The sequence below is a fragment of the Phaseolus vulgaris genome, chromosome 8 (assembly GCF_000499845.2).
Source record: "Phaseolus vulgaris cultivar G19833 chromosome 8, P. vulgaris v2.0, whole genome shotgun sequence".
In the NCBI taxonomy this organism is placed as follows: domain Eukaryota; kingdom Viridiplantae; phylum Streptophyta; class Magnoliopsida; order Fabales; family Fabaceae; genus Phaseolus; species Phaseolus vulgaris.
In genome coordinates this window covers 18739245-18763156 of record NC_023752.2, presented here as the reverse complement: position 1 = coordinate 18763156, position 23912 = coordinate 18739245, and the positions used below count along the sequence as shown (strand labels likewise).

Below are 23912 nucleotides of genomic sequence, written 5' to 3'. Positions count from 1 at the left end.
TGTGTGGCTGCTGGAGTTCCCGAGGTGTGATGTGACCTCAGGCAACGTGACGTGACCTGCATTAATGAGGGGTTTTTTGGGTGGGAGACATTGTGGACCGTTGGATCTGGAAGATCTAACGATTGAGATCATTTTGACGTTTCACGTTCCGAGGTCCTTGGGCCCTGTAAATAGTGGTCCCAACAGTGCCGAGATACTGTGCTTTTTCTTTCTGAGTGTGCTGATAACTGAGTGATTCCTCGTCCTTGCTCTGATAACCGAGTGATCCTCGCCCTTCTGCTTTTCTTCGGTCTTCTGCTTTACATAAGGTTAGTCATGTCGACTGTTTCTCGGCCTACATCTTCTTCCTTCCCCTCCTCTCGGTCGCCCTTCTTCTCCCCTTGGACATTCTTCTTCTTCGACTCCTTGTCGGTCGGGGTGGCCGAGGAGCCACCCCAGGTAGAGGTAGTTAGGGGGAAGACCCAGCCAATGTTGTTGACCGGTCAGACTGCCCCCCGTTGGGCGTTCCTTTGGTGGACCTTAGTTGGGTGGACTCTAAGGTAGTGGGGATCTCGTCCATCTTTAAAACTGAGGCTATTGTGACCAAGTTTTTGGCCAAGTGTCTTATTTTAAAGGCGAGCGGGCATTCACGCTTCTTTAGTGTTATACCTTGCAGGCCTACCGAGAGCGTATGTTTGGGGAGGGCAGGTGTCGATCCCTTTTTTTTCTATATGTACACTTGTCTTTTTGCAGACTTGCATGTATCTCTCCCGTTTGACAAATTTACAGTGGGTGTCCTTTGGACGCTCAATGTGGCTCCCACCCAAATCCATCCAAACACCTGGGCGTCCCTTCAGGCCTTTCGCTTGTTGTGTGACGTCGTGCGTCTTCACCCCTCTCCTTCCTCCTTTCTTTCTTATTATACTTCTCACCATGTCGAGTCTGTGTCTTGGCACTCTTTGGTCGGCCGGTCAGGGAGTGTTCTCTTCAACTCATCCGCTGTCTCTTAAAGAGATTTAAGGAGAGGTTTGTGAAGGTCATCCTTCAGCCAGAGCCGACGTCCAATTTTTTTGACAAGGCTGGTTGGTCTTGTTAGAATGTATGGCTTTAAACTAGAGGGGGTGAATGGTTTAAAGAGGGTTTACGCCAACTTTTAAGTCTAGAATGAAATTACTTCAAGAAAACTTGATTAAGAATTCAGTTTGCCAAAAACACAAACCAATTAAGCACAGCACCAGAAAAACAATCGGTTGTTTCGCAGAAACAATCGGTTATGTATACCAGTTCACAAATACAAACTGAAATTAAAGAGTTTAAGGGATAGAGAGATTGAACACACAGGTTTATACTGGTTCACTCTTAACCAAGAGCTACATCCAGTCTTCCCAGAAACCCTTGGCGAATCCACTAAGCAATCAACCCTAGAATACTTACAAAACCACAAAAAAATGACCTTGATCCCCTCGAGACACACACTTCCTTTGGCTCAGCACAAACACCACTAAGAATGCTGATCTTGACAACCTCAAGAACACAAAGCACTTCTCAGCTTCACACACAGAGTTTCTTCAAAGTACAAAGGATTACACTTGTTAAAAAAAGATCTGAAATCAATACAAGATGAAAATCCTATATCACACTCTCTTTGATCTAAGCAATCTCCATCTCTTCAAAAGCAAAATCAGTGAAAAACTCAAATCTGTTTTTCTTTTATTAAAACTCAGTTGTTGTTTGTTACAAAATCTGAACAAACTATTTATTGCATTCAAAGACTGGTCAAAGCATTTAAAACTGAAGCGTATTTAGTTATAAAATCATTTAATGCTCAGTCAAAGTACAAAACAATTTTCTGTTATGGTCCCAAAACAAACAATCGGTTGGATGCTCGAATCAATCGGTTGTTTTGGTTTGACAGCAAGTCAACCATCAAAAACAGTTTTCAACCTTTTTAAAAACACCTAAGTATAAAACAATCGGTTGTTTCGACAAAACAACAAGTTGTTTTTCACTTAGTTTGAAAAACACTTTTCAATTAAAAGGTTTGAGAATGCTTAAGCTTTGGATTCAATCAAGAGTGGATTTAACACATATAATCTACCCCAGATCCTATCTAAAGACAGCTCAGCAACAGCAAGCATATCTAGCCTTTCATCAACCTCCAAAGGGTTTGGATCTTCAAAGCTTGAACACACTTGATTCAACAATCTCCCCTTATTTGATGAAGACAAATCCTTGGTTGCTTGTGTTGGATTTGATTGAATCTGAAGCAGTTCCTGCAAGACAAAGTTTAAGCAAAGCACAATATCTCTGATATAGGGTTAGAGCATAAAGCAGAAAACAGTATATCAGCAGTTTAAAAACCAGCAGAAAAAGGTTTACTTAAACACTCATAAACCACATAGTGTTTTGTAGAAATAAAAGATAATGAAAGACAACATAACATAAATCTCCCCCTATTTGTCTTCACAAATAGACAAAAAGAAGAGATAAAGAGATAATTGTTCCTGATCATACAGAAATTTAAAATAGAAACAAGACCAAAAACAATCGGTTGTTTCATGAATTCAACCGGTTGTTTTTCCTTTAATCATCCTTGCCATACTGGAGTTCAAAAATATGATTCTGAACAACTTCTATCTGTTCATCCAAGGTCATGAACCGTGTATCCATGTTGTTGAACCTGTTGTCTATACTCTGGAAGTTGCTTACACACAAATCATGAAGATTTCTTTGATTCTCGGCAAATCCATCAAGCCTATTGACCATGTATCTTTCATCTCCTTGATTTCTTGCACTGGTTCCAGCACCTTGATTGGTTTCAGGTTGCTCTTCATGGTGAAAATCCATGTCAGCAGCGTGATCTTCTTCATCAAAATCAGCAGCTGCAGCACTTGATGAGGCACCATGATCACCATCTTTGCTCACCCATTTGCCATTTATTTTGGTGATGTGGATCCAATTGATTCTGATCTTCTTCATGATGCAGTAGATGTACACTAGGTCTTCTTCTATTAGGACAGAATGGTTTCTCCCACTTGGAGTAAGAATCCAAGTTACAATAAGAGCTAGCACCCTTTCATCTAGCTTTAAGCCTCCAACTGAACAAGTTCTCACTTGGGCATTTTGATTCTTTAAGCAACTCTTGTAGTATTGGACTTTGTTGAAATCCTCCATTACTCCAAGATTTCCCTTGTTGATTCTTAGGCCAGCATATTTCAGACCAGCAACAACAGTCCACACATCATAAGTGATCTCCATGTCAACTCCCTTCACATGAGAAACAAGGTTGTTTCCCTCAAACTTGAGGTTGGTGTAGAATACCCGAATCAAATCAGGGTAGATGTTTCCCTTCATCTCCAAGAACCTTTTTAGAGATTGATCTTTGAGCAGCTTCCTCACATTGTCTAGCTTTTGGCTTTTCAGCTAATCAAAGGATACAACTTTGGGGTTGTTTATCACCTTTGTGCTAGTTTCAAACCTATACCTTTCAATGAGCTCATTGTCTCCAGAAAACCAGCCCTCTAATCTCCCTCCAAACCTTACTGCTTTGGTTTTGACCCTCTTTGATGTAGGAGGAGTTGATTCCATGACATCAGAAAAAGGGGCAAAGAAGACTCACACAAAGAGAACAAGAGTTGTTGCAAGAGATGGCTCAATTGGTTGTTCTTATGAGAGAGAACAGCTGCAACAGAATTTAAAGAAACACATAACCAAACTGCATTCAATGACGTGAGAGGGTTTCAGTTTTTCAAAGAGAAAAGACTTGACCAAGACCTGCACAGAAAACGTCATAAAAAGCAGAAAATCACATGGTCATCACGTGTGATCTTTGACTAGTCATAAAAGCTCTTAAATTTTCAAGATTTTGGAATATATTCCTTTATGACATGTTGTAACTTCTTTCATAACATAATCAGGCTTTCAACACAGCTTTATTGACCCAAATCCTTTCGTAATTGATATCTGCAACAGACAGAAATTAAAAAAAAATTAAATTCATTCTTTCACAGTGTTGTCAGATACAAAACAATCGGTTGTTTTGAGGAAACAATCGGTTGTTTTTCTGCAATAGACAAACAAATTTTGAAATTTTAATCATGAGCAGAAAGGATTCAAAACAGATGTATTTGAACATTTTAAGAGAGATATTTAAGCATGAATATGAATTTAAAAAGGAATTAAAGATAGAGATAAGTAAGGTCTTATCCTTTGCGATGTTCCTTAAATGAGTCATATGCCTTTTGATCAAGAAGCCTCTTTTTACTATTGAGAGCCTTGGACTGATACATAACATAGATTCAGCTTCAAAGTTAATCTATTTCTTCCAAGAACCTGATCAAATGACTCAGTTCTTCATATTCCTCTAGATTCCCTTCATAAGCATGAATTCAAGCAACAAGGTTTGGTCCCCTTTCAAATTTGGGTCCACTTGGTTTACTTTTATCGTTTGAAACCTCACAACCTTTAGGAATCCATTTCATAAAGCCTCTGGGAACAGAAAATTTTCTTATTTTATAGAATCTAACAGAATGGCCTTATTCATCCAATAAAAGCATGTAACAACTGGTTGTTTCGACTTAACAATCGGTTGTTTTACTGGCTGTTTTGAAAAATTCTTTGAAAACTTATCTTGCTTGTTTTGTGGATTAAAGCCTAAACCAGATCTTCCAAAAACACAGTTTTGAGATGCCAAGAAATTCTCAAAGTTTGATTTTCCTTTTGAAAGCTTATCCACAGTACTCACAAGATAATGCACTTTCCTTTCAAGATTTTCACAAATGAGAGTGTCACACTTACAAGAAGAGTTTTTGCAATGTGTTTCCAGATTTTCAAAATCCTTTTTTGATTTTTCCAGCTCTTCTTCAAGTTCCTTAACTCTCTTGTCAAGCCAGCTGTTAAGATCTTTCAATCGGTTGTTTGAAAGAACCAATCGATTAGCTTCATCATGTGTTTCTTGAAAAGCTTCAAGCAATTCACTATAATTTTCAGCATTTAGAGAAACACATGAACTTACATCACTTGAACTGCATGACTCATCATCTCCTTCAGCAATCAAGCATAAGTTTGCCTTTTCTTCCTTACTTGATGATGAGCTTGATGAGTTATCATTATAAGCTCTTCTTGATTTTCCTTTCTTCTCATGCTTCTTGAAGTTTTTCTTCTTTTTGTTGGGACATTCAGTTTTAATATGACCCTTCTTTTTGGATTCTGAAGAGAAAGATTCAGCAGAAGATTATTCTTTTTCCATCAAGGCACTCCTTGGATTCTTGTGATACTCTTCAAGGGTATTCCACATTTCTTTGGTAGAACTACATTCTGAAACCTTGAGCAATTCATTAGAATCAAGTGCAGATACAATGATGTTCATAGCTACACAATCAAGATATTCTCTTTCAGAAGAAACATTTTCAAATATAGACATGAGATAGTTATTTGTAATAACATTCCAGATTTTTCTATTTATAGATTCAACAAAGAATTTCATTCTTATGAACCACAATTTATATTTCCACAGAACAAAGGAGGTTTGCTTAAACAGGCACCTTCCCCAAAAGAAAACTTTTCAACCATTTAAAAAGATTTTAGGATCACACTTGAATAAATTTCAAGAACCAAGCTCTTGATGCCAATTGTTAGAATGTATGGCTTGAAACTAGAGGGGGTGAATGGTTTAAAGAGGGTTTTCGCAAACTTTTAAGTCTAGAATGAAATTACTTCGAGAAAACTTGATTAAGAATTCAGTTTTCCAAAAACACAAAGCAATTAAGCACAACACCAGAAAAACAATCGGTTGTTTCGCAGAAACAATCGGTTGTTTATACCAGTTCACAAATACAAACTGAAATTAAAGAGTTCAAGGGATAGAGAGATTGAAAACACAGGTTTATACTGGTTCACTCTTAACCAAGAGCTACATCCAGTCTTCCCAGAAACCTTTGGTGAATCCACTAAGCAATCAACCCTAGAATACTTACAAAACCACAAAAAAATGACCTTGATCCCCTCGAGACACACACTTCCTTTGGCTCAGCACAACCACCACTAAGAATGTTGATCTTGACAACCTCAAGAACACAAAACACTTCTCAGCTTCACACGCAGAGTTTCTTCAAAGTACAAAGGATTACACTTGTTAAAAAAAGATCTGAAATCAATACAAGATGAAAATCCTATATCACACTCTCTTTGATCCAAGCAATCTCCAACTCTTCAAAAGCAAAATCAGTGAAAAACTCAAATCTGTTTTTCTTTTATTAAAACTCAGTTGTTGTTTGTTACAAAATCTGAACAAACTATTTATTGCATTCAAAGACTGGTCAAAGCATTTAAAATTGGAGTGTATTCAGTTATAAAATCATTTAATGCACAGTCAAAGCACAAAACAATTTTCTGTTATGGTCCCAAAACAAACAATCGGTTGGATGCTCGAATCAATCGGTTGTTTTGGTTTGACAGCAATTCAACCATCAAAAACAGTTTTCAACCTCTCTAAAAACTCCTAAGTATAAAACAATCGGTTGTTTCGACAAAACAACAAGTTGTTTTTCACTTAGTTTGAAAAACACTTTTCAATTAAAAGGTTTGAGAATGCTTAAGCTTTGGATTCAATCAAGAGTGGATTTAACACATATAATCTACTCCAAATCCTATCTAAAGACAGCTCAGCAACAACAAGCACATCCAGCCTTTCATCAACCTCCAAAGGGTTTGGATTCTTCAAAGCTTGAGCACACTTGATTCAACAGGTCTCGGTTCCCTCTTTACTGGAATGGCCAGCCTCATGACTTTGGGGTGGCCTGGAGATGATGTGTCGCTCGGTTGTCTTGGTTCAGTTGGGGATCCAAGAGAGAGAACACCATACCGTGGAGATATCTCGATTGGAGCACTAACTGGCCCAAGCATTGGGTCATCTAAAGCAGTCTTTGGGTGCTAACACCGATCTCTCGGAGAAGATAGCTCGGGAGGCGGCCGAGAAGGAGCTTGCTCAGCAGAAGGTTGTTGAGGCTGGTCTTTGTTTGGCGGCGGTGAAGATCGAGTTGGCGAGGGTGGTGGCTGAGAACACCCAACTGAAGAAGATGGTTGAGGAGAGAGATGAAAAGCTCTCGTCCTCGGCCACTGAGTTGGCCACCCTCGAGGCTGCAAAGGACGAGGTCGAAGCCGAGCTTGACCGCAAGTTCGAGGAGACCGAGGAGTTGTTGAAGCAGAGCCTCCTTCGTGCTGTGTGACAAGCCCACGTTTTGTTTAGAGGACCGTCGGCCTCTGGTGCCTTTGACCTCGACCACGAGGTGTATCAGGGTCGGCTGATGCCCAGTGCTGAGGCGAGGGCTTTGGCGGCGCAGGAGGTTGGGCCGACCGAAGGTGGAAAGGGCGAAGGTCGTGAAAACAACCAGGATTAGATTTGCCTTCGGCTGGGCTGTGGCCTTTCTGTTTTGTCATTTCTCTTTCCTCCGAGGTCGGGGTGTGGCCTCCCTTTTTTGTTATCTTCAATGTATCGCCCTTTTATTTCTTTATTATGCTTTCGGTCTTTTTGGATTCTAAGACAAATTCTCACAAGTTAAAAGTGTCAGCCTTTATTTGCATGGCGGTCGGCCTTTAATGCATAACTTAAAATTGAACAAGTTGAATGGCGGTCGGCCATTAATGTGATTGCTTAATCGAACAAAGTGAATGGGCGGTCAACCATTAATGTGATTGCTTAATCGGACAAATTGAATGGGCGGTCGACCATTAATGTGATTGCTTAATCGAACAAATTGAATGGGCGATCGACCATTAATGTGATTGCTTCATTGAATAAATTGAATAGGGTTTAGGGTTTAGGGTTTAGGGTTTAGGGTTTAGGGTGATGTGATTGCTTAATCGAACAAATTGAATGGGTGGTCGACCATTGGTGTGATTGCTTAATCGAACAAATTGAACGGGCGGTCGGCCATTAATGTGCGTCCATAGATTGATTTTAGGCTTACTTGTGCCAAGTTATCAGGTTAACTTGGGTGTGTTGATCAGTCTCGGCAGGGTATGCCAGTTAAGACTTCGTCCAGACCGAGCCGAGTGAGAGGTGTTGGCAGGGTATGCCGGTTAAGGCTTCATCCAGACCAAACCTAGTTGATCGGTCTCGGCATGGTATGCTGGTTAAGGCTACATCCAAACCAAGCTGAGTTAGAGGTGTTGGCAGGGTATGCCGGTTAAGGCTTCATCCAGATCAAACCTAGTTGATCGGTCTCGACAGGGTATGCCGGTTAAGGCTACATCCAGATCGAACCGAGGAGTTGTAGGAGAATGATACTAGTACTTTGAGAAAAATGCCTCGTCAAAACCTCCCAGGTAGAGCGAGAAAAGAGTGCGTGACTTTATTTTTTCAGCTGTAATAAAATTTAAGGTGTGTGGCATTCCACGTCCTTGGTACAATTTTTTCCAAGAGCCATTATAAGGATAAGCTCCCCACTTTGCGACTTCTCGGACTCGGAAAGACCCCTCCCAGTTAGACGAGAACTTCCCGTCGTTTTTTCTCGCATCGCTGCGCATCCTTCAGACGAGATCTCCCTTTTGGAAGCTCCTCGGTTAGACTTTTGTGTTGTACTGTCTTGAAGCCCGAAGCTTGCACGCGGTCTCCCGTATCTTGCTCTTGTTGCGAAGCTCACTTACAAAATTGAGGTTGACCGCTAGGCTTTCCTCATTTAGGGTGAGGTTGAACACTTGCCTTCGTATAGTGGGCTCACCCACTTCGATCGGGATCATCACCTCGGTCCCGTACGTCAGGCTATATGGCGTTTCCTTGGTGGTTGTCTGGGGGGTGCACCTGTATGCCCAGAGTACTTCTATCAGCTCTTCGATCCTTCGACCTTTTGCCTTGCCTAGGCGTTTCTTCAGCTCATTTAGTATGACCTTGTTTGCAGCCTCGGCCTGTCCATTGGTTTGTGGGTACTCGACTGAGGCTGTGATTGACTTGATACTGAGGTCTTCGTAGAAGGACTAAAGTCCCCAGTCAATGAATTGTCGGCCATTATCAGTTATAATTGTATTCAGAATGCCGATTCGACACACGATGCTTCTCTAGACAAAATTCTGAACGTTTTTTGTCGAGATGGATGCAAGTGGCTCGAACTCGATCCACTTCGTAAAGTAGTCGAATCCAACTAAGAGGAACTTGGTTTGCCCTTTTCTTGGTGCGAAAGGATTGATGATGTCCATCCCCTAGATGTCAAACGACCATGGGAGATGAGGTTGTGCAGCTCTTCCGGCTTAGTATGGTGGAGGGGGTCGAACTCCTAACACTTTGAACATTTTTTCACGTACTCGGCACAGTCCCCCTGGACGGTTAGCCAGTAGTAGCCTTCTCTCAATACTTTAGAGGTCATCGTCCGTGCCCCTGAGTGGTTTCCGCAGACTCCTTCATGGATCTCGGTTAGGACATACTTGACCTGCTTATTGGTGATACACTTCAGCAAGGGGGCCGAGTAGCCTCTTCGGTATAAATCATCGTTTATCATGGTGTACTGGGTACAATGTTGCTTCATCGTTTTTTCTTGTTTTGGCTTGCATGTGCCATCCTCTAGGTACTGGATGATAGGTGTCATCCAGTTATCAGTTTCGGCCTCGGCTATTGCAAGATATTCGGTCTCGGACACACTGGGTGCCTCAGCCATATATGTATGACTGAACTCTGGTGGCTCTTCTTCTTGGTGACCGACTGCCTAGACAAGGCGTCGACCCTTTTGTTTTCCTCCCTTGGTATGTGCTTCAATGTGCTTTGTTGAACCGGGAGATGTTATTTCGGGCAGCATGGTAGTAACGTTGTAGTAAAGTCTCCTTCACCTCGAACTCTCCCTTGACCTGGACGACCATAACCTGGGAGTCTCTTTTGCACACGACCTCGCGTGCTCCCATGTCGTAGGCTAGGTTTAGCCCAAAGAGCAAGGCTTCGTACTCGGTCTGGTTGTTGGTCGCCTTAAATCCAAACTGGAGTGCTTGCTTCAGGAGGAGGTCGCTCGGTCCTTCCAAGACGACTCCTGCTCCACAAACTGTTTTGTTGGATGAGCCATCCACATAGAGTGTCCACCCGACCAACAGGGTGGGTAGTGGTGTTAGCTCGGCCGAAAAGTCAGCCAGGCACTGGGACTTGATAGCCCCCTGTGGTTGATAACGAATGTCGAACTCGGACAACTCGACCGAACATCCTATCATCCTCCCTGTAAGGTCCGGTTTAGACAAAATTTTAAAGATTGGGTAGTTGGTCCTTACAGTGATTGAATGATTTTGGAAATAGGGGCACATTCGCCTTGCCGTGAGGACCAGGGCGAGCGCCACCTTCTCGATCATCTGATATCTCGTCTCGACCGCGTGGAGCATCCGGCTGACGAAGTATATTGGTCATTCCTTGCCCTCGACCTCCTGCACTAATGAAACGCTGATTGCCTCTTCCGAAACTGCCAGGTAGACCAGGATGGGTTGATCGGGTCTCGATTTCTGTATGAATGATGGAGATGTTAGGAAATCCTTCAGCTGCTTGAAGATTTCCTTGCATCTATCGTCCCAGCTCAACTTGAAGGCTTTCCGAAGTAGCTGGATCATCGGTCTCGTCCTCTCGGCCAGTCAGGAGACCAATCTGGAGAGGGTTGTTAGGCGCCCTAGGAGTTGTTGCACCTCCTTGATGTTTTTCAGACTTCTCATGCCGACTATGGCTTGGCATTTGTCGGGGTTGGCCTTTATCCCTCTATGGTTGAGCATGAAGCCCAAGAACTTCCCTCCCTCAACTCCGAATGTACACTTCTCGGGGTTGAGCTTCATGTTGGCCCCTATGAGGGCCTTGAACATATCCTGGAGGTCCTCCACGTGTTGGTCGAAAGAGTCGGACTTCACCACTATGTTGTCCACGTAGACCTCTACACATCGGCCGATCAGCCCTTTGAAGATCTTGTTCATGAGGTGCTAGTAGGTTGCCCATGCGTTCTTGAGGTCGAACGACATGACCTCATAGTAGTAGTTGGTGTCGACCGTCATGAACGTCTTCTCCTTGTCTTTGGGGTGCATACTTATCTGGTTATAGCCAGAATAAGCATTCAGGAAGCTCAAGATTTTATGGCCAGCTGCCCCGTCCACCAGGCGGTCGATGTTGGGTAGGGGGTAGGAGTCTTTCGGACATGCGTTGTTGAGGTTTTTGTAGTCGACGCACATCCTCCAGTTGTCGTTCGGTTTGGTGACCATGATGACATTGGTCAGCCAAGTCGTGTATCGGGCCTCCCGTATGAACCCGGTCGACAGAAGCTTCTCGGCCTCTGCCTTCACTGTTAGGCGTTTTTCATCGCCGTAATCTCTCTTCTTCTGGGAGATCGGTCGGGCTTCTTTAAATACTGACAGTTTATGCGTGATGATGTTCGGGCTTACTCCCGGCATATCGGACGATGTCCATGCAAACAAATCTACGTTCTTCTTTAGCGCAGCGTGCATTATCTCGGCCTCGACCGCTGCCATGGTCATCCCCACGGTAGTATTGTGTTCTTCATCCATCAGCAATACTCGCCTCAGCTGTTCCTGCGCTTCCAGTTGATAAGTGTATAATTTCAGTAATATTTCATATTAAAATATAGACACTTATGAGGATTTATTGTTAATTTACATATAAAATAATCCCTAATTTATGAATTTATACCTTTTTACATTTTTTATGATATTTATTTGAATAAGAGTATTTTATTCCCAAATTTGGTGTTAATTGCATATTTTTAGGGACGATTGAAGATTTGGAGTAAAGGAGAATAATTTGAGCTAAAAAGAGAAAGTTGAAAGGTCCCAGAATGGAAAAAGAAGCAAAGAAAGATTGTGTCTTTTTTATGTTTTATCACTTAGCCCATTAGCGCGACATAACAAGCCACCTAACCCTAGAAAAGTAGGATAAATAGGGGGCTAGAGGTTCAACCCTAGGGTGCCAGATTGAGAGGAAAACACCATAGAGTGAATTGTAACCCAATTGGGAGAATGGAAGGTGCTAGAAGTATGTGTGACTAATTCTACCCTTTGGGATTGGGAGTAATCTGCTCGAACTCTTATGTATTGAGGTGATATTTTATATATTAATATTCAGTTCTTGATTGATTATTGGTATTGTTGTTTTACTTTTAACTTTTCGTGACAAATTGAGAATCCTAAATCTGATCGGGAGGTATTTTTAGGGTTTTAACCTAAACACCAATACTTAACATATTTGAGTGCTAGGAATAGACTTGAAATGTTAATTGCTATTAAACGTCTGAGCTTCGTTCTAAGTTGTTCTTATAATTATGCGAGGAATCAATAGTTAGGGGACATTCTTAAGGATTTTATATGCGAGGAATCAATATAAATGATTTTTATACAGGCATCAATTTCAATCAAAGAACTTAATATTGACATGCTAATCAAAATACATGAGAGTGAGAAAGATGAAACCTAATCCCTATTTTTCCAATTGAAGCAACTAATTCTTTGTTTGTATTCTTATTGATCAGTGCCAACATAACACAATTAATTCAAAACTCTTTTTATTGTTCTATTTTTATATTTAGCGAGTTTTGTACTCGATAATTCACTGTTCCTTGTGGGATCGATATCCGTCCTTAGGGACAATTATTACTTCTGAAAACGCAGTGCACTTGCCGTAGAAAGTCATCACCAGTTTGTCCTCGATCGCCCGAGGGTCTAGGTCTACCAACACGACGGTTGGCTCAACTGACATCGATCGGACCATAAAAACTACCGGTTTTGTTCTCCTCTATAAAAATCATGATATTCTTGATTGAATACCATAAAATTTATTTTAATATTTAAAATCTCAATTAAACTCTACAATATGTTTTTAATAAAGGAAGAATTTAAAAATATTTTTAAATCTCAATTGAATGCACTCTTTAGTTTTTTGTTTTTTTAACATTTTTACGTAGTAAAATGAACATCAGTTTCATAAGTAATTAATGTCTATAAGAAATAATCCATATAAAATATTCTCTTATAGTAATGGCATTATACTAATTTGTTTCAAGTTAGATAGTTTGTTCCATATAAGCATATACTTGACATTAACTATTTATTTTCTTACAAATGAAATCATTTTATATAAGTACGAATAATTTAAGTATATTATGTTAGATCTTGCTGGTCAAGTATATTATGTTATGGTTAACTCAGTTGAGAGTTTAATCCATGAAAATCAATAATAAAAGGAAAAAAATACTTATGAAAATCAAAAGTATAAATAATACTCTTTATCTCATGATTAAGGTTAGTTGGAAGTTGTTTGATCTAATTGTCACAATAAATTAATTACAGTGGAATACTTCAAATGTTACTTGAATAAGAGCCAGATATCACGCAATTCAAACTAATGAGTATTACAATAACAAAATTATTAAATGAAAATTAATTTTATAAATAAAAAATAATTAATTATTATATTGATTAAATTAGATATTATTTTAAAGATTAAAAATATTATTTGTATTTAAAGTAATTTTTATTATTAATAAAAAAATTAAATTAATTTATAAATTATATCTAATTAGCTATCAAATACTTTAGATTTTTAAAATTAGTAGCTAAAACATTAATATAGCTAATTAAATATGAATTTAAAACTAGTTTATAAATTTAGATACTAATTTAGATCTTAATAATTTTTTAGTATATAAAATAATATCTAATTTATTCAATATAATAATTAATTATTTTTTATATATAAAATTGATTTTTATTTAATAATTTTTTAGTAATATATAAACATGTTTATATGTTGTTTTATTATTAAACTAGATCATTCTATTTGGTTAACCCTCTAGCAAACATTGTTTTAGTAAAGTGATTTATTCCTTTAGAATGATCATCCTGGTCTAAAAAAGTTATTTGTTTCCAAAATTATTTTAAAAAAGTTTTTAAGTTCTATTCAACTTCATTACATAGCTAGCATACTATTTCATATTAAATAATAAAATAAATCACAAAAAGTTACTTTGCAAATTTAAAAAGTTAGCTGGTTATTTTGTTTCTCATTGTTAATATAAGTTGGAATAAAATTATAAGGATTACAATTGTCGAACTTTTTAATATATGAAAAAAATCAAATTATTAAAATTATTCGCATCTTAGACTATAAAACTAAAATTGGACTTAAGCAGGGAATCAAACTTCATTGACAAGAACAAAGAATTGTATTCGCCAATTGTCTTCCAAAAAGAATTGAAACTTCAGCAACTTGGTGTGGAGTGTGCAAGGTCACTTTTAAAGTGTGAGACATTACTAGAAGGACCTTGCATTCTCCAACCCATGTTTTTAAACCTATTTCCATATAAATTAAAATTTCGATTTTATCCTTTTGAAATTTGTATTTCAGAAATATTTTATAATCTAAAAAATATATTCTAAATACACATAAATATATGATTCAGAATGTATTAATATATTTGAAAAAATATTTCAAATTTCAAAAAAACATATAAAATTGTATAATTCAGAATGTATTAATATATTTTGGATAGTATATTTTATATAAAAATACATATCAAAATATGTAATTCAAAATATAATTTTTTAGAGATAATTTTGTCATTTCTCTCTCATGAGGGTGCAAATTTAAAAACATGGAGGATGAAAAATGCAACAACCCTGTTAGGTGCACCCAACTACTAATGCGAGATGATAAAAAATGTCTTTTACAGTTTTTTGAAATTTTTTTCTGAAATATGTTTCTGGAATTTGTTTTATGATTTTTTTTAGAAAATATTTTTTATATTCCAGAATTACTTTTCCATAATGGAATTTTGGTTTTCCAATTCTATTCAACAATTTCATTTTTGGAACATAAAAACTATTATAGTTTTTTTTTCTAGAATATATTTTTTAAATACGAATTTTAAATTTCAGAAGGAGCATAATTTTAAAATTTCAAAAGTTGATTTGATGTCTAAAATCATTGAGTGCGAGGACCAGAAAATGACTAATTCTCACCCCATAAATTATTTTTCATTTTGGAATTGAAAATCCAAAATAAATAAATAAATACATTCTAGAAAAAGAAAATTTAAAATAGATTTTTATGTTTTAGAAATAAAATTTCAAAAATAGAATTAGAAACTCATTTCAAAAAAGTAATTCCGAGATACAAAGAATATATTATGGAAAATAAAATCTGTAAACGTATTCTAAACAAGAAATTCTGAAATTCATAGAAGTATTCCAGAAATATATTTCAGAAAAAAGATTATGAAATGTATTTTGATCAGATTCCCTCTTATTTAAGAACATTTTTATCATTTCACACAAACTTGATGGTAACAAAATCGGACCAATAATGAGGCTTTTAGAGGACTTGAGACTAATAAGGATGGAAAAAAGAAAAAAGAGTTCTTGTGTGCGGTGTCTAAGTATCAAATTTCGAAGGAAAAAAAAAATAGAACAATCACAAATTCATTTTACCTTTAGAATTTTGACAGAATAACTTGTTGTGATTCTTGTGTCTTTGGTAAGGGAAAAGTAAATGGAGGATAATAACTTAATTAAAAAAAATTAAGTATAATTATTTATGGGTATGCAAACATTTTTATATTCATATTTAAAAATAATTTGTTATAGTACTTAGGTATACTATTGTAATTTTTTATTGCTATACATATATAATTTTAAATTTTTTAGGGCTTACCATCTAAACTCGTACGGACTAAAAAAATTATAAAAATGAAACAAATGATTGTTGGGTATAGAAAAGAAAAAGAAAATATTATTAGTTCCTTTGCAATTTTAATATAATAGTCTCTTTATATTTTATTTCCTTTGCATTTGCAAAAACACTTAATGGAGAACGGAAAATAATAAAATAAAATTTTCAATATGATAAAAATAAATTTTACATAACATAAACTTAACTTTTTTTGAAAAAACTAATGCCAAAATATTTTTATAAATTAATTCATATACAAACTAATTTTAACCTGTAAAAAAAGTTTGTTTTAATTTATTTTCTTTTTCTACAAATACTTTTGAAAGTTTTCCATCGAATATACAAACTAATTTTAACCTGTAAAAAAAGTTTGTTTTAATTTATTTTCTTTTTCTACAAATACTTTTGAAAGTTTTCCATCGAATATACAGTGAGAAACACTAATAACATATAGTTTTTCAAAATACAGCCTCTCATTGCAGAAGCTTGATGAAAATAATATATATATATATATATATATATATCTTAAAGATGAAAAAGTTTGGAAACAACCCACTGAAAGTAGAAGGCATATAGCAAGCATGAACAATTAAAATGATAATTGGTAACCAAACAAATTGGATCAGAAATATCAGTATATTTTTTTTATCAGAAGTCAGGCTTATCCCTTCTCAGTGAAGGCCTGGTCACTGTAGGAAGGAGCTCTCTGATTTCCTTAGCATGGGCATCCATACCTTTAAAAGAATAAGCTTTAATCATGGTTCTATAAGTAATGATATCAGGTTTACAACCACTCTGTTTCATCATCTCAGGCACCCCTTTCATCTCAGCCAAACACCCTAACCTCCCATAAGCATCCACCAAGCAATTAAAGAATACGGTGTCCAGTAATACATCTGAATTCTCAACAAATCGCATGACACCACCAATTTTTTCAGGCTTACCTGCATGTGCATAAGCCCTCACAAGTGAGCATAGTGTAACACAACTAGGTTTTATTCTCTCTGACCGCATTAGTCTAAACAAGTACTCCATCTGTTTGAGATCCCCAGCCTTCCCAAAAGCGTCAATCACAATATTGAAGGTCACAATTGTCCAAGAGTAATGGTATCTCTGCATGTATTCCATCACAGCACTCATTTTCTTGTATTCCTCAGCCTTGCCATAGGAATCCAAGAGAATGTTGAAGGTCTGAACATTAGGTTGGATGCCAGCAGTTTGGAACTTCTCATAACACTTCTCCATTGTTTCAATTTGTCCAATGTTGCCGAATGCCCTTAGTGTTGAATTCATGGTCCATGCATCGGGTTGGCAATCCCGGTCAGCGAGCATTTCCACAAGTATAGATTCCATTTCTGAAAACCTTTCAGGAAAAAGGATAACTATATTACAGATATGCAAATATGATACTAAATCATGCTACAGCTGGTTGCTGAAAGAATAAAATACAAGCTTAACAACTAAATCAAAATGGAACAACTTGAATAATTCAATTTTACTTGGAAGGGAAGAGGCAGGGGGGATCCAGGAATGGATGATGGTGCATCAGTGCCTAACATAAATACATCGTGAAAGAGCTCAGTTACGGCAATCATAAGGCTAAGTCTGCCAATAAACTAACTACCTTTACTTCAAAAAGATTGAATCTCCGTTCTCTCAATTGCTTTTTCTTGTATTTAAATTCTAGAGTATGACGTAAAAGTAGGGTAGTCAATTTAATTACTTTTCCAATTTCTGTTAGCAACCAGATTGTAGATGTATTACTATCAGAAGGTAAAGAGAGACAGGTAAAAACTTACTTTCTTGCCTTCCCATAAGCATCAATAAGAGTATTGTAGGTAACTGTGTTGGGTTTGATTCCATGATTGGCCATGTCAGATAAAAGACCCTGAACTTTGTCAAAGGCAAAAACCTGTAAGCAAGATTTTATGAGGATTGAATAAGTTTGTACATCTGGCTGACAACCAGGGGTATTCTTCATTTCCTCAAGAAGAGTGAAAGCTTTGTCCAAGAGACCACTCCTACTGTAGGCAGACAACAATGCAGTGTACGATTCACAGTCCAAAACACAACCCTCATCAACCATCGCTAGAAAGAGCCCATGAGCTTTCTCAGGTTGCTTACATTTTCCAAGCATGACTATTAACTTAATGTATATACCAGTGTTAGGGCTGTACCAGATTTGTTCACGCAGTAGTTCAAAAACCTGAAACCATGAGAGTATGCTTTAATATTATTATGAAGTCTTCCTATAGAAAGATAGTTCCACCAGAGTGTGATAGAGTTAAGTGCAAAGCATTTCAACCATAGTTTTAAAATTCATGTTCGTAAGTATGAAATCCTTGAACAGCAATTCTGTAAGTAAGATTTCCACCATCAATTTAACTCTTCCTTATGCTGCTACATTTTTCAACTTATCTTCTAGATCCCAACGCAAATATGTTCCCCTGTATATTTACTTTCTTCCTTCAACATTTCATATTTCCTGAACAGGACCCAAATATGTATTGGCACTTACTCAATTGCTGCCCTATATATATAGGTAGAGGATTAAAATAAAATATATAAAAGGAGGCACAGAGAGAGAGACAGCAAGAGACTAACATACTCTTCAGCTAGCTGATAAATAAATGACACGGACGATGAGAGGAAACAAATAGGAGGTTATAAATTTGCTAGGAGTATGCCAATGAACACATTTACATGTTCTACTAGACATTGAAAATAATCCCGATCCTCTATACATTAAGTTACTAGATTAATAAATGAGTTTTTTCAATAAATATGTTTAACTCCATTTACACCTATCCAATGTACTACTTGTCCAAAAAGCTACCCAACATTCAATTAAGCAAAAAGTTGTTATGGCCAAAGCTCTCTGCACGGGTTGTTTTTATCTTCAGAGTCTTAAACAAGAGATAAACACTGCATGTGGTAGGTATTTTTTCCTGCCCCAGTGTTTTTACAGAACTTTCCACTGCTGCATTTGATGGTGGGCCAATTCTAATTTAGCAGAGAAACAAGGGAAGCAGAGGCAGAAATGGTGGGTATGAGATTGCGGGGAAAAGTCTGCTAAAGTTCAGTCTAACAGAATTCACACGAGCAACTAGAAGATTGGAGAAAGGAGGCAGGTAACCATGGGGAATAGGTAGATTATGTGGGAAGCTAGATGCACCATTAAATCTATGATGGAAACTCACCAAGGATTAGTCCTTGGGTGTAGAGCACATTGACTTTGTGACCGAAACTCATCGAGGTTTAGTCCTAAGGAAGGAGTAGCACTCTGCCGTTTGCCTTATTTTCCATGTTCATCTGCCATGTTTTGTTCTTTTAATTGCTGTATTTAGAGCATAACTCTATACTTTTTTCCTACATTTAAGTTGTTTGACAAACAGATATCTTGTTTCATCCATCAAAGTTATACTTTCTTATGAACCAGTCTCAGTTGTTTTCCTCTTCACATCCATTTATTGAACTACTTACTCAAAAAGTTACCAAAATTTAATTATAATTAAACCAAAGATTATCATGGTCAAAATTTCTCATCCTTTTCTTTTTTATTCTAACCAAATTCCAACCTCATATTACCACAGCCACAACATAATCCATTTAAATGGAAATCTAGTCAACTCCAAAACTTACAAGCATGGAGTCCTACGATAACAAAGAAACAACTGAGAGTAACAATTTATACTAAGAATAATTACAAACCCATCTATCTGTTTCACCAACTCTCGGTTAACCTTCAACTCTCATCTCATTTCTACCAAAGATAATCACCTAGTGTAAAATATAAAAAATAATAGGTTTGTGTTCTCTTCCCTGAGTCGTCACACAATCCAACACTACGTATTTGTTTATTTACTGTTTTCGAAAAACAAGTTATCTATTTTCTAAAATTAGAAGTGTTTCAGTTAAACAGAGCACAAATCATGGAAAGATTAGAACATTGGAGAAAATACGATGGATGGAGCTAGTCAAGAGGGGCATACTGGACATGTTATTATTAAAATGCAATTTATCACCTACATTATACATACATGTATCATCTTATTATTAAAATACAAATTAATTCATATATGCAGGAAGTAAATTGCACTTTAAATTTAAAAGATAACATTAAAAAATGGATAAATGACCATCAGAAACACTATCAATTTAATGTTTTGAAATAATAAAAAATCTAATTAAAAAAATTCAAATTGATGTCTCATATAATATAGCTTAATAACAAAATAGTCCCTGATTTAGTATCAAATTGATCCTTAAAAATATAGTTTCATGACAAAGAGAAGTTATACTTGAAGGACTCTTTTTACAGGGATTAAAAAATGTTTAGTTCTTTTGAAGGATTAAATTGCCATAGTCTCTCACATGATCTAAGGACCAAATTGTTCATTTACCCATAAAAATCTACTTGAAACAAGTCTAATGTGAAAGACAAACGCTACTTTCAAATATTGTTTTAGTTTGTTAAACTTGAGGACTAACATGAAACAGCAATAGGACCAAATATACCATTCTGCCATCCCAATTTAGAAGAACAATTTGAGTATTCACCCAAATTCAACTTTAATCTCATTCACAGTACAAGCTAATAGAGAGTGATGACACAAACATCCCAACAAAGAAAAAGAGAAGCAAAGAAAGTTGAAAAACCTTGAGAGCGGATTCCCAGCGCAGAGCCGCGACTCTTTCGTGGAGTGCTTCGAGGACAGTTCTGGGAAGAAGCTTCTTGGCGTTGATGGGACCCTTCTTCTTTCTACCACTCTTATCAATCACGGCCTTCGTCGCCTCTCTCCACAGAATCACCGATACCGCTTTCTGCGACGCTAGCTTTTGGTTCCTCAATTCCTTCCGCTCCTTCGCTTCCCGCTTCTTCAGCTCCTCCAACTCCCTCGCTATTCGCCGCGTCCGCTCGTCCACCACCGTCAGCGCCGTAGAGGAAGGAGAAGAAGAGGGTTCCGGGTCGGGTCGGGGTGATACCTGGATTCGTGTTGAGGCGGTTCGACGGGCGGAGATTGGTGGAGGGAAAGGAGGGACGCCGGGTGTGGTAGTGGAGAGTGATGCAGCTGCCATTGGGTTTTGGTTGGTCTCTGGCCTTCGGACAGAACATGGATATCTATTTGAAAAATATTTCTTTTACACTCTTTCAAAATATTAAATTAACTTCAGAACCCACTTTAATAATATAATAATATAACTAAAAGTTTAAATAAAAAATAAAATAAATATTATTAGAATATTAATATTTAGGATTTCAAGTGAATGTTTTTTCATTTGGTGGATGTATCATCATCCTATTCCCATTTTTTTTTATTACAAGGCCATTTCTTAATATCTACTTACTATTATTTAAATGTTTAAATGCATGTAAATATTAATATTAGTTACACTTTTTAAAAATTTAAAACCAATATACTATTGTCATTTTACACAAAATGATTTTTCTTACTTCATTTCAATTTAAGAATTAATTAGTACGGTATGTTTTAGGCCTTTTTTTAAAAAAAAAAGCAATATAAGAGTGCAATTTGAATATAATCCAATAACATGAGTATGCTATTATTTGTAATACATAGATTCAATAGCAAACAATGTGAAAGAATGCATAACAACAATTGCTTTGAAACAGAAGAATTTTAAACCAAGTCTATCCATATCTATAGTCTATAATAATAATAATAATACAAATGAAACTATAATAATAATATAAATGAAACTAACTTTAAACAAGTATCACCACCAAAACTTTAAAAAAAAATCAAAATTATTTTTTACTAAAAGTGGATTTTTTTACACGTGTCACTCACATACCATAATATCATGGTTCACTATAAGCACGACACATTGCACGTATAAACACTAGTGCCTCTTCACTTTTTTTATTATGTTTTGTTTAGATTAAGAAGTGAAAATAAGGAAGTGAATTTGAGATGATTTGAAGGAAAAGTGTAAAGAAAGTTATGGTGTTTAAATTAAGTAAATTGAGTGAAAAGTGTAGAAAAGTTTATGAAAGTTTGTGAATGATGTCATTAAAATTATATTTTTTTTAATTGATAAAAATGTAAGTTTAAAAATTTATTCTTATATTTAAAAATTATTAAAAAATTAATTAATTTATAAATTATAATTATTTTTAATTAAAATATTTATAATTATAAATATTTGATAAAAAACTTATTTTTATATTAAATAACATTATTATTTTTATCTTTACTCTCTAGTAATTAATATAATTATTATATAAATTCATTTTTTTATTATTAAAAGTATATTTATTTTTATTATTATTTATATTTATAATTTATCATATATATAATATAATTAATTATGTTATTTTATAATAATTATTTTTATAATTTTTATTATATTTTTATATTTAAATTGTAATTTTATTTTAAATAAAAATAATAATAATTTGAATTTAAAATTAAAAGGTTAAAAAAGTAAATTAAAATTAATTAATTAAATAAATATATATGTATACAACTTTCTTTGCAACTGTGCGAAGAAAGTTTTAAATGCAAAAAATGTTTCGATTTTCGTGTTTTTAAAACGTTTTGCTTTGGTTTTTCAACTTTCTTTATACACGATAAATCATTGATTTTCTTTCCTGAGAAACAAACAGCGCCCTAGTCTCACTCTTTGCCAACCTTCACGTTTCTTTATTTCTCACTTACTCACTTCTCAATTTCTCTCTCACAAGCACTCTCTAGCTTTTGTTGCTTCATGTCTCTTCTCTCAAAGTCACCCTTCTCTTAGCTTTACCCTATTTTTGTCCTAGTGTATTTGCAACAAATGCGTTCATTGTATCTTCAACCACGCTGAGGAAAAGGTCTTTACCGAAATTGTGATACATAGTTTTTCGATTTTTTCTTCAATGTCATTTTTTAGTCAATGTTTGTATGTTTTTCCTCCATATTCACGGCAAGATCTTTCTTGATTGGCGTATTGAAATGTTTTGGTTGCATATGAGCTTTTTATGATTTTTAACTCCTTTCCTGTTTCCTTAACTTTCATTTTTTGAGTTTTGGTCATCAAAAGTTTATTATAGTTTTTTACCCCATTTTATTATGAATAACTTTTGTTTTGGTGTCATGAGATTTTTATTAGGGTTTTTAACCCTATTTTAGTATGATTAACAAATCTTTCACCCTTATATTTGTGATCTTTCCACTTGTATTTGAAAGTTGTAATTTTTTTTCTCTAAAAAAATATTACATTTTTCATAGATATTTGACGTTTTATTATATTTTTTATTTATTTCATGGTGTAGGTTGACAATATTATTGTGATTGTGAGGGAAACCCTAAAAACATAGTGCAATATTTCACAAATTTCTGAACTGTTCAGACGTTGTATAACACATATTTGCTCTAGTCTTTGCCTAATTCATGCTCTAAAACTTTTTTTGGTCACTTTTCGCAAAAGCTTTTTTGGACTAATTTCAATACACATGTGTTAGTCTTTTAAAGTTTATATTTTTTTTACCAAAATACTACATTTCCATTTCTCTTTAGCTCATGGTTATATTGGTGGGTACAGGTTTGAGCAATAGTTGAAAATTTTGAATTTGAATTTCAAATCGCAAACTAATATGGTTTGCCGCTATCAGAGGTTCCTTAAGGCCTACATATGGGTTCAATTGCAGCGAGGGATAAAACAAGAAGCAAAGCATTTTTTTGCAGGGGAAGACTTCAAAAGAAAAAGAGTTGTGTCAAGTGTGACAATGTTCTTTTTTTTTCCTTCAATTAATTAAATGAATCAGTTCATTCAACTTCTAAACATGTTTTAGTTTTCCCCAAATTCAAATATTTCCTTCATTATTAGTTTGATGTTTTATTGTAAAATAATAAACATCAATCCATTTTAGATCTGAATACTCAAAAGCTTTTAAATAACAAATAAATAAGTTATATGTGTAGGCCATGTTATTTTTAACTCAATACATTTATTGTTAACATTATAAGTTGTTTCATTGTTACTATGTTTTAGATCATGAATGTGTCATATGCATGGATGAGCCAACTTTTGGGCTAGATACAAGAGTTGTTGCTATTCATAAGAGCAGTTAGAAACATAATGGACATCGGAAGAGCTTCCTCTATTTGAATCTTTTGATGAGGTAGAATAAACAGAGTAATTTTTTTTTACTAACATCTTTACAAATACTTCCTACACTATCAGTTTGCTATGTTATTGTAAAATAAAATCATGATTCTCATTTATTTAGTTACTTTGAGGTAAT

The 23912-nt window shown here is 35.7% G+C and overlaps 1 protein-coding gene across 1 annotated transcript; it reads right to left on the bottom strand.

Annotated features, from left to right (window-relative positions):
• Nucleotides 1–16234: 16234 nt before the first annotated feature.
• On the bottom strand, nucleotides 16235–20817 carry LOC137825934 (pentatricopeptide repeat-containing protein At5g48730, chloroplastic). The gene is made up of 3 exons (XM_068631746.1): nucleotides 20321–20817; nucleotides 17461–17867; nucleotides 16235–17024 (listed from the first exon to the last, which is right to left on the bottom strand). Exons 1-3 carry the CDS (start codon nucleotides 20738–20740, stop codon nucleotides 16310–16312), a joined length of 1542 nt encoding a protein of 513 aa, XP_068487847.1. The 5' UTR covers nucleotides 20741–20817; the 3' UTR covers nucleotides 16235–16309.
• Nucleotides 20818–23912: the final 3095 nt, after the last annotated feature.